General features: G+C 40.6%; 1 protein-coding gene across 2 annotated transcripts in view; it reads left to right on the forward strand.

Moving 5' to 3' along the window:
- The window catches only part of DHRSX (dehydrogenase/reductase X-linked), a 202795-nt gene that overhangs the window by 67834 nt on the left and 121877 nt on the right, over positions 1-13084 (forward strand). For both annotated transcript variants that reach the window (XM_017728548.1, XM_008629328.2), the window contains one exon: positions 9839-9946. In XM_017728548.1, coding sequence (XP_017584037.1) covers positions 9931-9946 — 16 coding nt within the window. In that variant the 5' untranslated portion in view covers positions 9839-9930. The remainder of the gene's footprint in view (positions 1-9838; positions 9947-13084) is intronic.

Consider the following 13084-nt stretch of genomic DNA (forward strand, 5'->3'; position numbering starts at 1 on the left):
TTTCCCTTTCCCTTTCCCTTTCCCTTTCCTTTCCTTTCCTTTCCTTTTTTCTTTTTCTTTTTTTTCCCTTTTTCATTTTCTTAGCTCTCTTTGTTGCAAAATAACCATCATTAAAGTTTTCTAAATGAGGTTTCTTCACTGCAGTCAGTTATGACATTTACTCAGTCTGTGATGGAGTGACAGTGGCATCGCGCTTTGCTGATTCATGTTTTCTTCAGCATTTCAAACTCACTGCCATTACCCTGGTTTTTAGTCAGAACTATAACCCAAATGAAATAGGACACGAAATTTTAATACCTTAGGAATTCTGTGCCACATTTTGTGAAGACAACTGTCAAGTTTTTTGAGATATATGGGATGTGGTCTTTCCTAGGGAAGACCTTTTCTGAGATTACTCACATTCCATTTTGTTTCATATTTATGGCTTCTTTACTGAATATCTGAACATGATTTGGAGAAATACTATATTTATTTGGGACTTTAGTGAGAGGGATGAGTGTCTTTAAATGGCAAATGTTTGCTTAAAATGAAACTTTCCCTATTAAATGGGGAATTACACTTGGGAAGGCTTTTGTATGCTCGGGGTATGTCTGAGAGCAAGGACTTGAAATGGTTTCTTACATCCTGAGGGATGTAAAGCATTGTCAGATGCAGCTGCATCTACTCGTTAGCTGTTTGGGAAATCTTGGAGCCTAGACAGTCTTCAGTTCCTGGTAGAGAATGAAAAAGTAATTCTAATGTCTCAAACTTTTGCAGGATGGGAAAATGCATTCTGCAGCTACTAGATTATGCAGAGCTATTTCCATTACCCCATTTAAATCTCCTGGGATAAGCTCCTCTTTTTCATCTCTCATTTCACAACAGGAAAAAAATATAATTACATGATGACATGACTTGAAGAGCATTGGGAAGTTTTACATAAAATGACATTGCCCAAGGTATTGCAGAGTTACATTTGCCCAGAGGGAGGGAGTATGGGAGTAAGTATCAGTAAATCTGTTCAAGAGATAATCAGATGCTTTTTCTTGATTTAAAGATACACCTTTATATAACTTCCCTATCTTTAGCATGACTGGAGTGAAAGAGAAGAAAGCCAAAGAGTAAGACTTAATAGGTAAATATATAAAAGGAATGAAAGATATGCAGAGCAGGGAATACAAATGGAAAAATCTCCTTCTTTGTTCTTGTGATAGTATTTTCCCATGTTAAAAATTATATGGGTAAATGGAGCCTTTAAATATATGTATATGTAGGGGAGATTAGTTTCTTCGTGGAGCTAGCATCGTGTTTCTTCTCCTGATATTTTTAACAAATCCAGTAATCTTTCATATGCAGGCTGTGTCTGTTCAGTATAGTGTAAGGAATTAGTGGGATTTCTTCATATTATTGCAACAACCGTCCTGCCCTTATTTCACAAAACCCCACGTTAGATTTTTGTGAAGTTCCTTTTGTGACTGAGGCTGGGACTGCTCATGTATCGATCACTGTCACTGAGCTGACTTAGTGCTTGTCGGTGACAGTGCTGTCCCCATGCCTCTCCTGTCCAGCTCCACGGCAGCAGAGCCCCCCCTTCCACGCAAAGGCCGTCTTTCATGGCCTCATCCGAGTCCCCACTTGGCATCTGTCCCAACACAAAATAATTGCACAGTGGAGCAAAACATGCCATGTGTGGTGTAACGCCAGCGGGTAGCCAGGTGCCAGATATTTTTGCACAAGTTTGTCAATGTGTAGTATCCACCTTTATCTGAAATATCCTTAAGACTAGTGTTTGTCCAGAAAAACAAACAAACAAACAAACAGTGGCTTAAGCCAGGAATAGCAGGAATATTTAAGACAAGGACTAGTGTGTGAAGTTGCAGGTGTCTGTTGGGAACTTGCAGAGCCATAATTTCACTAAGATAACTTGTACTTGTCGATCTAAGGCAGCTTTTCCATCTCTTGATTCCTTCTCTATCACCCCATGCCCCTCCCAGGGATCAAGTGCTCTCCTTTTCCTACACATTCGGTTGGGAACTTTACTCTCAAGAGCAGATTGTGGGCAAACTTGTGTTCCTGATGATTTTTTAGGAGATTTTAATACTGCACTGTGGTATTTTCCATCTGAATGATTTGTATAGTGGTGTGTTCAATCTATTTGGCGCTCATAAAAAAATAGATTCAAATATCTTACCTTTAGATGAATTTTGGCAAAAAGAACAAAGTACTCAGGAATGTCAAACATGGCCAGAAGTGAGATTCAGGACTCGGGAACTGCACCCTCTCATCTACTTTTGCTTTCTTTTACCTTAGGGCAGCTCCATATTTGTTAGGATCAAATTTCCTAATATCTCTGTCAAAATCAGCCTGAACTTGTATTGTAAAAAGCTCAGATATATTCTTCGTCAAATTGTTTTTTAATGCAGTCGTATTTCCCATTGAGAGAAAGGCAGTTCAGAAATGGCAAGAAAACTTCCCAAATTAACAATCCTCTTTAGTTTTTTCCATTCTCATCCTCTTCTTTCTTGGGGAAGAGGGGTCAACATTCAGCTTTTTTTCTGTGTATGATCAGTGATCCTGATGCAAAAAGTCTGCATAGTGTTTATTGGAGGAAGAGTTTCTTCACAGTCAGAGTGAAGATAGCATAAATCAGTTTGGGAAATTACCTTCTATATTACTTTTGAAAACGGCAGTTATCTTTTTCTCCATTCAGCCGTTCTGCCAAATCTAGCAGCATCACAGAGTCCAGGACAACATTACTGAGCACCCTATTTGACAAATAAAGCAAAAGCATTCAGGCTTCAGTCAAAAGATGTATGAAAATGCGTCTTCCCTTGGCTCTTGTAAACAGGCAGGACTTCTTCACTTGCAAGCACACCAGCCATATGCTCTGAAAAACAGGGCACTGAAAATACATGTGCAAGTGCAGAGGAAATATTTTTTTGATTACTTTGGCATTAGCCGTAGCTTACTTTTCTAGCAGTGTGTGGATCAGTGCCTTGACTTACCTCACCAAACCATTGCTGATTTGCATCTGTAAGTAGCAGTGCCAGTGTCCTCACTGGGGTCCTTTTTTGGCCTTGAGGACAATAACACTATGCAGAGATTTATAATTCAGATGTATTAAATTGCTTAGAGCTGTATGTCACCTAAATACCTGGAGGTGGGTGGAAGGTGAAGAGAGGGGCGAAAGGGGAATGAAGCACTCAAAAATGACCTCATCTTGACCAAAAAACCTTTTTCCTGTGTCCTTTTTGAAAGTCTAATGCTTCCTTCTGCTTCCCCTTCCACACCCTGCTTTCCACACATACTTCTCCCTTTATCTGCACGTATGCTGTCTTTCCAAGAATCACTAGAAGAAATGCAGATGGGTGTGTCATGCAAATGAAATTTTTCGTGTAGCTTTCCACTCCCCTTCCCACTGTTGGTAGAGAGATCTCTTTCCACAGGTCTTGGATTTTTGAGTGCCAAAAACTCCTGCTCTGAACAGCTGCCTTACTTAGGGTATTGTTATTTTTCTTTAGCAAAAAATATTTCTTTCAGGACTGTAATGCTGGCATCATAACTTTCATCTTACTACTGCACCAGTTTATCTTACATCTTTTCTAATATGTGGGAGCACTTTTACTGTAGTTAGGTCTTGCTGTGGATACTTAGGCTCCAAACTTGTGATATTGGACTCTAATAATACCTATTGCTATCTAATACCCCCCCAAGGTTCCACAGTGTGTTCATGAGTTGAAAAAACAAGAGGAAAATGAGCTGTTCTGATCATTTGTAGTATGATTTTTGCATGTGTTAAATGAGATATCTAGGAACAAGTCCTGGAATGGATTTTGGGAGCTTGTATCTCAGCCTTCTGTGAAGGGCTTGTCATCTTGCCTGCAAATGTTATCACTTCATTCCTGTAAGCAAGCTGGCATGCTTATCAAAAAGCTAAACAAATGTTATAAATTTAGAGCAGCCTTAAATTTGATTTTTTTTTAAAGTTGTTTTCATTGGCAATTAAAAAAAAAATCATTAGTCTGGCTCAGCAGATGTTTGCTGCTAACTCTGAAGAAGTGTCGCTTGTTCCCGTGTTGACAGTGTCAGGAAGGGATGAGTATACACATTAGCTCCTTAGCTGGCTGAGCACTCTGCTCCTCTAGTTGGTGTATCTGCCAGCTCCTCTGCTTTTGTGTCATTTGCTGCCTTGCTGCACTTTGGCCATTTGTCCAGGCTTTCTGGATATGTGGTGCCTTGGCTGGAGTTACAGCACTGGTTGGGTTCCCAGGTCTTTAGGCAGCCCAGACAAATTGCTGTTGCTGTGTGGGAGCTCTGCTGTGTTGTGGAAATGTCCACTTCGTGGGACATAGGCTGTGCATGCATTCCCCTGAAATACAGGCATGAAACTTCTGTGAGTTTCCAGAATTGGTAAGTGTGAATCGTTGTTTGTTGTCTTGTTGGCATGCAGCATTTCAGGCTCTGTGTGCGTCTTGGTTAAACAAGAAACTTAGTCTCATGTGTGCCAGGGGTTTGGCTGTGGTTTTGTGAGCAGTTGTTACCAGTCGTATTCCCTGTCAGTGGCTGCGTGGGAGCCTTGTTAAATTAGGTCTTCCCCAGGCTGCTGAAATTCTTACAGCCATCTGACTGCTGCTGTTCCATTAATAGCACCTTGAGATACCTATGAGTTTGTAGGGCAAGTGAAACATTTCCATGGTTAGGTTTCTCTTGCTAATCTGGTTCTTCAACAGCTTTCTCTTCCCATGAGTAACTCTGGAGCCAGCCTCTCTCCAATACCTCCATTTCCTCATGATTCCTAACAAAAGCTGGGAGGCTTGTCACCTATCAGATGCAAAACTGAGTTGTGTTTGGAAATAGATGCTCTCCCTGGACAGATAAATCTCCCTTACACAACGCACCCAGCCATTCGAGGTCCGTTGGACCTGCTGGCCGTGGGCCTGTGGATCTGCATGTGGGCATGACAGTTGTTCATCAGCAGAAGGCCCAATGGCCTCAACTGCTGAAACCAGCAGGATACCTTTTCACAGAAGGACTAGTTGGGCTGGTTTCCAGCCTTAAAGGCCTTCAATCTTGATTGCATATTGATGTTCATTAGGAAAGTGATTGGAAGCAGCAACGGCAGAAAAGATTTTGGTGTGCAAATTTGGGAAGACCATTTGCATTTGAAAAATCATCTGCACAGGCTTAGGACAGGCTTAGGACAGTTTGTCTGGCTTATCTGTCAGGATTTGAGTGCCTAATTGTCTTTTATTAGGATAGTCCTGGAATGACATTTGAATCCAGACCCTGTTTACCTGGTTTCTGCCAAACCAGAATTTTTGGGAGATGTTTCTGTAAGGCACACAAAAAAGGCTGTTGCTGAAAGCTGTGTGGGTTCCCCAGCAGTTTACTGATTGCCTCTCAGAGCGGAAAATGAATTATTTTTCTACATCTGCTTAATGGCTGTAATCTCAGTATTGCCACAGTATAAATTAAGGAAAAAGAGCCAGAATATTTTGCAATAGGAAAAACTACTCAATGATTCTGTGGTACACTGAGCTATATGATTTCTTTGAAGAACTCGATTGTGCTTTGTCCTGTGGTGTTAGACAAAGACTGGAAATTACAGTTTGCCCTCTTTTTCTCACTCAGTGTTGCTATACAGGAATGGCTCCAAACTTGGATCTTGTTATTCAGTCATGAAACTAAATATTCATTGTTGGTTCTTTTCTTTTTATTTTTTTTCCATCTGTGCTTCTGCCAGTTACCTTCAGGACTAATATTTGCATATAAATTATTCAGTTATAGGAGGAATGAAAAAAAAAAAGTTGGGATTTGTCTGTAGGGATCTCTCCAGCACAAATGCCACCAAAGCTCCTGCACTGAGTGGCCAGTTCAGGAGGTGCAGGCAGGTCCCAGCATGGCACCTCACAGGTGGACACTCACCAGCTTTTTGGATGCCTTCAGCTGTACTCAAGTCTTGCCTGATAAGCACTGGAGACTGATTCAGACAATCTAAATTCTACCCTTGGCCTTTGATGTCCTAAAAAGAAGGTTAATGAGGAAATTAATATAAAGATATTATATTTTAATGTCCATGTGACCCATAATGTCCCACCATGCAGATGCTGGATTAGTAGGCTAGGAGATGGAGCTTTGTAAAAATTTGATGCAATTTGCTTTTAATAAACTTTCAATACTTTTTTCTTTTTTTTTCCCCTTGGCCTCAAGCACAATGTTCTGCAAAGGTTAGAGAATAGCAAAGCAAGCTACTCTTAAGGGAAGCTCTTCTGAGGTTTGCATTGTCTGTGTTCACATAATGCATTTCTGCAAACAAAAGAAATTTTAATTCCTCTGTTTTGATTTGGCTACTTCAGATTTCAATTTGGCTACTCATCCCTCCCCCAGAGCTGGGATTTTGCTGGCAGGAACTGGTCATTGATATGGAATTGGCCATTGATATGGGTCTTCAGACTGTCTTATTTATCTGTGGTCTTGGCAGTTGCAGAGGCATCCTGACAGCCCTGTTTTAGAGTCCTCTGAAAATTAGTATTTTTAAAAATTACAGAATTGCCTTACATTCTTTGTAGTATTGAATTTGTGTGAGGATGTCTCTGTACATGGAAGTTATTTCTGATTAGGGAGAATTATGTTTAAAAGGAAAATAATTATTTTTAAATAGCCTCATATCGGGACATAATAAGTACGCCTTATTTTTCTGTTTTAGGGTATTCCACTTGCAAAGTAACCAGGCTTATGTCGTCTAAATACATTGGAATGCAGGCAGAACTGCAGCCTGAGAGAAGCTTCTCTCAAACATTGCTGTGATAAAGCAGCACCTAAGGATTGCGGGCTTGGTTTCTTTGAACACAAAGGCAAATTAACAGCTACTGCTTGGTCGGGGGATTTCATTAGCACAGGGCTGTACCGTTCTCATGTCCCACGGAGAGATCACTGGCATTACGCCTCTGTACTTGAGATCAGTATCTACCTCCTTACCAGGAGCAGAGGCAGAAAGAGAACTGGGATGGTTTAAATGAGGTGCAAGAGATGCCAGAGGGAGCTTCTCTGGGCATTCCAAAGCTGGTGGGTCTCCACTGCCTCCTGCCTGGGGGGCTGTGAGCCTCCAACTGCACTCAACCTTTCACACAAAATAAACCAGTATCTGCTGAAAACCAGGCTGAGCCCAGGTTTGCTTTGAAAATTTCATGCTGAGTTTCGTCATGGAAGGGGTGTTTTAACACTGAAAGTTGGGTGTACTGCAAACTCCACATGACATTGGAGTTCTAGTGGAAACAGGACACTAATAAACGGCCTTTCACTGGAGTTACCCCTGGCTCACACACAGAGCCTGTATTTGATCTTGACCACTTTTTTTGACATAAATACTAGCTGTGTCTCATTTAAATGGAGATTCATTTTACATTAAGCTGACTTGATGGAAACTGTACACATTTTTAGAATTAATAACAATTAAGAGTTAATTGAGGACTTTATTTTCCTCCTGCCCCCCTCCCCTCCCTGATGTGTTTCAGTGTTTCTCTTTGCATTTCCCATTTTGACTAAAGTGAGTGGATAGACTGAGATGTGCCTGAGTGTTGTGTCTATTCAAAACCATGCTATGTGGAAGATGTATACTGTACCTCTTGTAAATAAAACAGATAATGGACACTTGTCGGTGTGTCTGCAGCCCTCATTTCGCCCTCCCTGGCTGCTTTCTTATGTCCTTGGATCTAGCTGCAAAAGCAGGCCTGTTTTAAACCTCTCTGTAATATAGGATCTCACAGAATGCATTTTTACAGTCGAATCTTTAAGTGGCCATTAGGACCAAAAAATTGTCCTTTTCTTTGCAGTCACCATGGACAGGATAGGTCTGGACATCTTCTTTCATCTGCTATATTGTGTCCTCTGCTAAGAACCACTTCATCACAGTGATACCTGTTATCACTTTGCTCTTATGACTTCCCATTTTTCTTTCACGTCATTGCCCCTTCCCCAGTCCTGACTTCTTTTTCTCCTTTTCTTTCATTAGTTTTCTTCTAAGTGAATTAATTTTGCATTAAAATGTGACTTCTTATTTAATAGGTAGGTATAGTGGTGCAGTAATGGAAATGAGGGACAGCACCTGTATGCAACACGTGAAATCCAAATATCAGATCAGCAATATGGTAAGAGGCCAGAAGCAAGGGAGGCATGAGGAGGCAGAAGAGGAAGATAAGGTACTCAGGCCCACAAGAATGCATTTTCTCTTGAGGAGATTTGCACCTGTGGGCATTTAATTTAGAGTTTGTGATTAGAAGTATTTTTGGTGGAAATTGCAGGGCTGCTAATAACTAAATTGAAGCCCCTTAAGAAATCTCTTGGTGAAATTTTATTTAGCTTGAATTATATATATGTCAGGACACCTGTGTGCACGGATATCACTGTAATTGGAGTTAACCTTCAAATACCTGCAAACAATTCCTGCTCTGCATGGATGGGAAGAACCAAGTCGTTACCTGAAGAGAACAGAAATTCTTGTTGAATTATGATAGATAGAACTCTGTATTGCAGAAAAGGTGAAATCTGGGTCCTTTTTGAAGGACTTTGCTGTGAAGAAAGGAGTTTGTATCAGTGCTAGTCCTGTGTTTCGTAACTATGTAAAATCCAAATTTGTGTTGTACAACAAAGCAATCCCCTGAAAAACCTAGAAATCAAAATAGAAAGTCCTTTGATAGATGAAAGTTGGCATCTTTTTAACATTTGTTATCTATAGCGTTGCCTACGGACACTGCACCACAGCAAAACGAAGTATTCAGTACCATTTTCCCTGTGCAAATACCTCACGGCTTCTACTCTAAAGCAAATTAGAAATTCACCTTGGTCACCTAAGGACCACACGGTACTTCACATGAAACATTCTCCACCTTGTCAAAAAAATTGTAGTTGATATTAGACCTAATTCATGCCTTTCCCAAGCAATTAAATCATAATGCCTTTGTTCTGCTTTGGCTGCAGGACTCCCTCCTCCCCTCCATGGTGGGGGGATGTGCTGCAACCTGCGCCCAGTGTAAGAGCTTGTAGTTGGAATGGCAGCTGCTCTGCAAGGGCCGTTCCAGACACTTCTTGGCTCAGTTGGCAGGCTAAGGGCTGCCTGGGGATGCAGGAGACACAGGCTGTGTCTAAGCCACCGCTCTAGCAGAGGGAGTTTGGGAGCATCTCCTGCCTGCTGGGCTGTCTGTGGGTCAAGGAGCACTTGGAGTGGAGGTGGAATGAAGTTGACAGTGGGTATTGGGGATGCTGGCTTCTGTGGGAGAGCCTCCTTCCTTTGGGGCTCAGGGCCCTGTGATTTTCAGAAGGAAGAGTGCTCAGCTATGCAGGGAAATCAGGCCAGGTGGTGTACTTTAGATAGCTCACCTTTGACTGAGATCTTTCCTCCATGTTACTGGCAGAGGCTGGTTTTTGTCATTCAAAAAATTTTCAGGATATCATGCTGCCAGTAGAATTTTTATCCCTGTACACATAAAGTAAGCCATCCCTGAGCTGACATTACGTGCGTCACCTTACTCAGTAACAAAGTTATGGTGGAAATTTTAAAGGTCAGATGACTGCAGGATGATGAAATGCATGCAAATAGAAATGAGATTTCTGAAGTGGGTGTTTGCTTTTTGTGTCGTCAACCTCAGTCTTTTGTGAACTGTTAATACTGGAAAATTATAGTGCAGTAAATAATGGTGGATGTTCCATAGTTTTTATTTCCATACAGAGTTTGCTTCTGAGATGGTTTACTGGCCTGGCTTGAGCAGTCTGTTAAGTGTACACTCTTTAAAATGCATCTTAACTTCTTAATCGTGTTCCTATTGCGAACTAACCTTGTGTTGTTTCTTTTTTCCTCATACAGTTTTACCTACACAAAATGGAAAGGTTGCTATAGTGACTGGAGGCACTAAAGGAATTGGTTACCAAACTGTGAAGCATTTGGCAAGACTTGGCATGCATGTGATAATAGGTAAAGTCATTATTTTCTTAATATACTTTTTGTTTCAGAAAGTAATTTTTTTTTCTTCTAAGGGGTATTTTCTCTCCAGCATAACTAAGGATATGTCAGGGGAATGCAGGAGAATGTTTTTCTAGCATTTAGCGCAAATAAAGATTGATTTAGGTTTTGCTTCACAAGTTCTTAAAAAAATAGTGGATGGCATTTTTTTTTCTGTAGAACTTGGAAGAGTTGTACTACCTTAGATAAGAAGTAAACAATAAAAAAACTTAAAAAGATGAGTTTTACAAAAATATTTTAGTTCCTTGTTACCGGGGAGGGATTATGCATCAGCATTAGAGTGTACATGTTCATTAAGAGGAAAACAAATGAAAACCTTGAAGGAATATTATGGTGATTAGTGGGGGATGATCTGTGTTATAAGGGCAGAGGAAGCCCTTACAACTTCATCCGTGTAAAAATTACACATTTACTTCCCAGTTTGTCACTGTAAGAAGCCTCTGTAGGCAAGACAAGGAAATAAATACCTTGAGATTCAGTCATGTCAGTCTGAGACAGACTGGACAATTCACCTTCTGGAGGTGCCTGTTTCTCTCCATGGATAATAAAGAGTTTATAAGATTGGAGTGAGACATTTGAAGTCAGGTGAATTTCTCTACAAATTCAAAAATGGTCCTGTGTGCACCATTTCTTCTAAGCAGACACTACTTAGGAGACTTCCTATTTTTAAAGCTTTCTGTACTACACATATATATTTATGACTAATATGTCTACTAAATAAGAATGTAACATAATGAATACTTATATGTTTAAAATGATAAATTTTCTCATTTCATCTTTCTTTAACTAGATTTTTACCTGAACCACTGTAACTTTTATTCCATAGAATCACTTAAGACTGCTGTTTCATTCAATACTATCAACCCAGTGATGCCATTTTGTTCAGCTTTGATACAGAATGTATAAAAACTCTCTAAAGCTTTGCATACATGTCATTAGAAAAAAACCCAAATCCACTCCAAACAATGGACGAGAGCACAGTAGCCATGTACTTTTAGAGTAGTGCAGTCAGTAACACTAATGGAGTTGTCTTGGAATCGTACAGGTGTAACGTGGAACACCACTTACTCATACATGTTTTAATAGATGTGTCAAACCCAAGCGTCTGCAAAATGCAAGTAGATGCCTCTTTATGTAGCTAAATGCTAGATGTTGCTAATGTAGCTAGATGTAGCTAATGATGTCAGCATTAATATTTCACTAAAATTGCTTTTCATCTTTAAGGTGGACTGCAAAAAGGTACTCAGTGGGAAAAGAGAAAGGGTACTTTTCTTCTCTTTGAATAGGGTCATGGAAGCGTAGAACATTCTTTTTTTAAGAATTATTTTGTATCACTCGAAGTTTAGGATATTCCATGTAACAAAATCCAGCGTGAGAGTTTTGGGAATGGGAAGGTGAGGTATAGGTACAGAATCTCTAAATAAGCTGAATTTTTTTCAACTCACAATCACTCCCTCATAAACCTCATTCACTCACACCCTCACCTGTACTCTCATAAGCACCAAGATGAGCTCATGTGGTCTTGTGAGCATCACTTGAGTATGGGAAAAGGTCATGCCAGCTACTAAATCCTGTCCCATCTCTGCGGTTCTTCTCTGTCAGAAATGACAGGCCAGTTTATGGTCAGAGCCGCCAGAGGGGTTGTGCAGTCTCCTCCTCTGGACATACCAACAATTCGTCTGAATGCGACCCTGTGCTCCTTGTTCTAGGTGAAACTGCGTTAGCAGGGGGATTGGACAGAGCTCCCTTCCAACCACAACCATTCTGTGATCTTTTATATTGCTCAGCAGCTCTCAGCACATTTTTCCTTGTCTGCAATGTATAGGCTCTGTCTATAGCCTATTTTTAGGGTGGGCTAACAGAAAAAATAGTGGTATGGGTACTATGCTGTAATGTGGATGTTACTCTCCTGATGGCAGAGTGCATGGTTATCTGCTGGCCAGTCTTCTGTGCTGTGGCCTTGACATGCACAACACAGGGACAGTCTCCTCTAAACATGTCTTTTGTTTGTCAATAACGAACATTCTTTTAACACTTTGCCTTTTCTTTTGGTGCTTACAAACACACACACTTCCATTCACTCTACAGTATTATCAATCTTACTACTTGCACTACGAATCTCTACAAACATAAATTAATGAAATTAATTATAGGAAGCATTTGATGAGTAAGATTTGCAGCTGATTCATTTCTTCCAAGCAAACTCTGACCTAAACACTGAGCCCTGTGAGTCACAGCCATCTTCTTTGCCTGTGAAATTCTTCAGACCAAAGCAGCCCTGTCAGTAGAATGGATAGTCCCAGGCACTTTTCCAGCTGCAAGATCATAACAATCTCAAAAGCCCATTAAATGCAATGACCTTCCATCCTTGTTCCTCACTGTTGGGCCCAAGTGTCCAGAGTATGTTTAAAATATCTGCTGGCACACTGGCATGCATTAGCACATTCAGCTTCAGGCCACACAAGGCTCAAATAAGACAGCAAGTGTGCTCAAGCTTTCTCCTCTACAAATGTTTTCACGCTATGTTTGTACATAGACATGAACTTCTGTGAAAAAAGTGTGGATGTTAAGTGAATTTGGGCTTGCAAGAGACACTCATGTAGCTTACAGTCAATCATGCTCAATCACTGAATGCTTGTTTCCCATTATAGGAACTGTAGCAATAAAGGATGATATCCCTGCAGCAGGCAAATGAGTCAAGCCTGAATGTCTGATGTGAAAAATGATTCACCATTTGTGATGGATGTGATTTTGATTCAGTTTGACATTTTAGAGGAGTAAATATTTGAAGCAACCTACTTTTAAATCCGATCCACCAATGGAATGAGGAAAGCAAATAAGTAGGAAGCATGTTACCTTGTGGAACATGAATAGGCGCTGTACAAAAAGGCAGTATGTTCACTCAGAGCCTTTACAGAAAGTGGTTTCATAGTTGTTTTCCACCTTCTTCCTTTCCAGTCCCAGTACTGGTGCACAAGACTCCATTCTCCCACTGATGGTTTCCCTCTGCGGGTGCTGCTCACCCTGTCCTCAGCCTCTTCTTGGGAAAGAGGTTGGGATGAATGCTGAAATGATGAAAGTAATTTTCTG

This window comes from Corvus brachyrhynchos, unplaced genomic scaffold, assembly GCF_000691975.1.
Source record: "Corvus brachyrhynchos isolate BGI_N302 unplaced genomic scaffold, ASM69197v1 scaffold92, whole genome shotgun sequence".
NCBI classification, from domain to species: Eukaryota; Metazoa; Chordata; class Aves; order Passeriformes; family Corvidae; genus Corvus; species Corvus brachyrhynchos.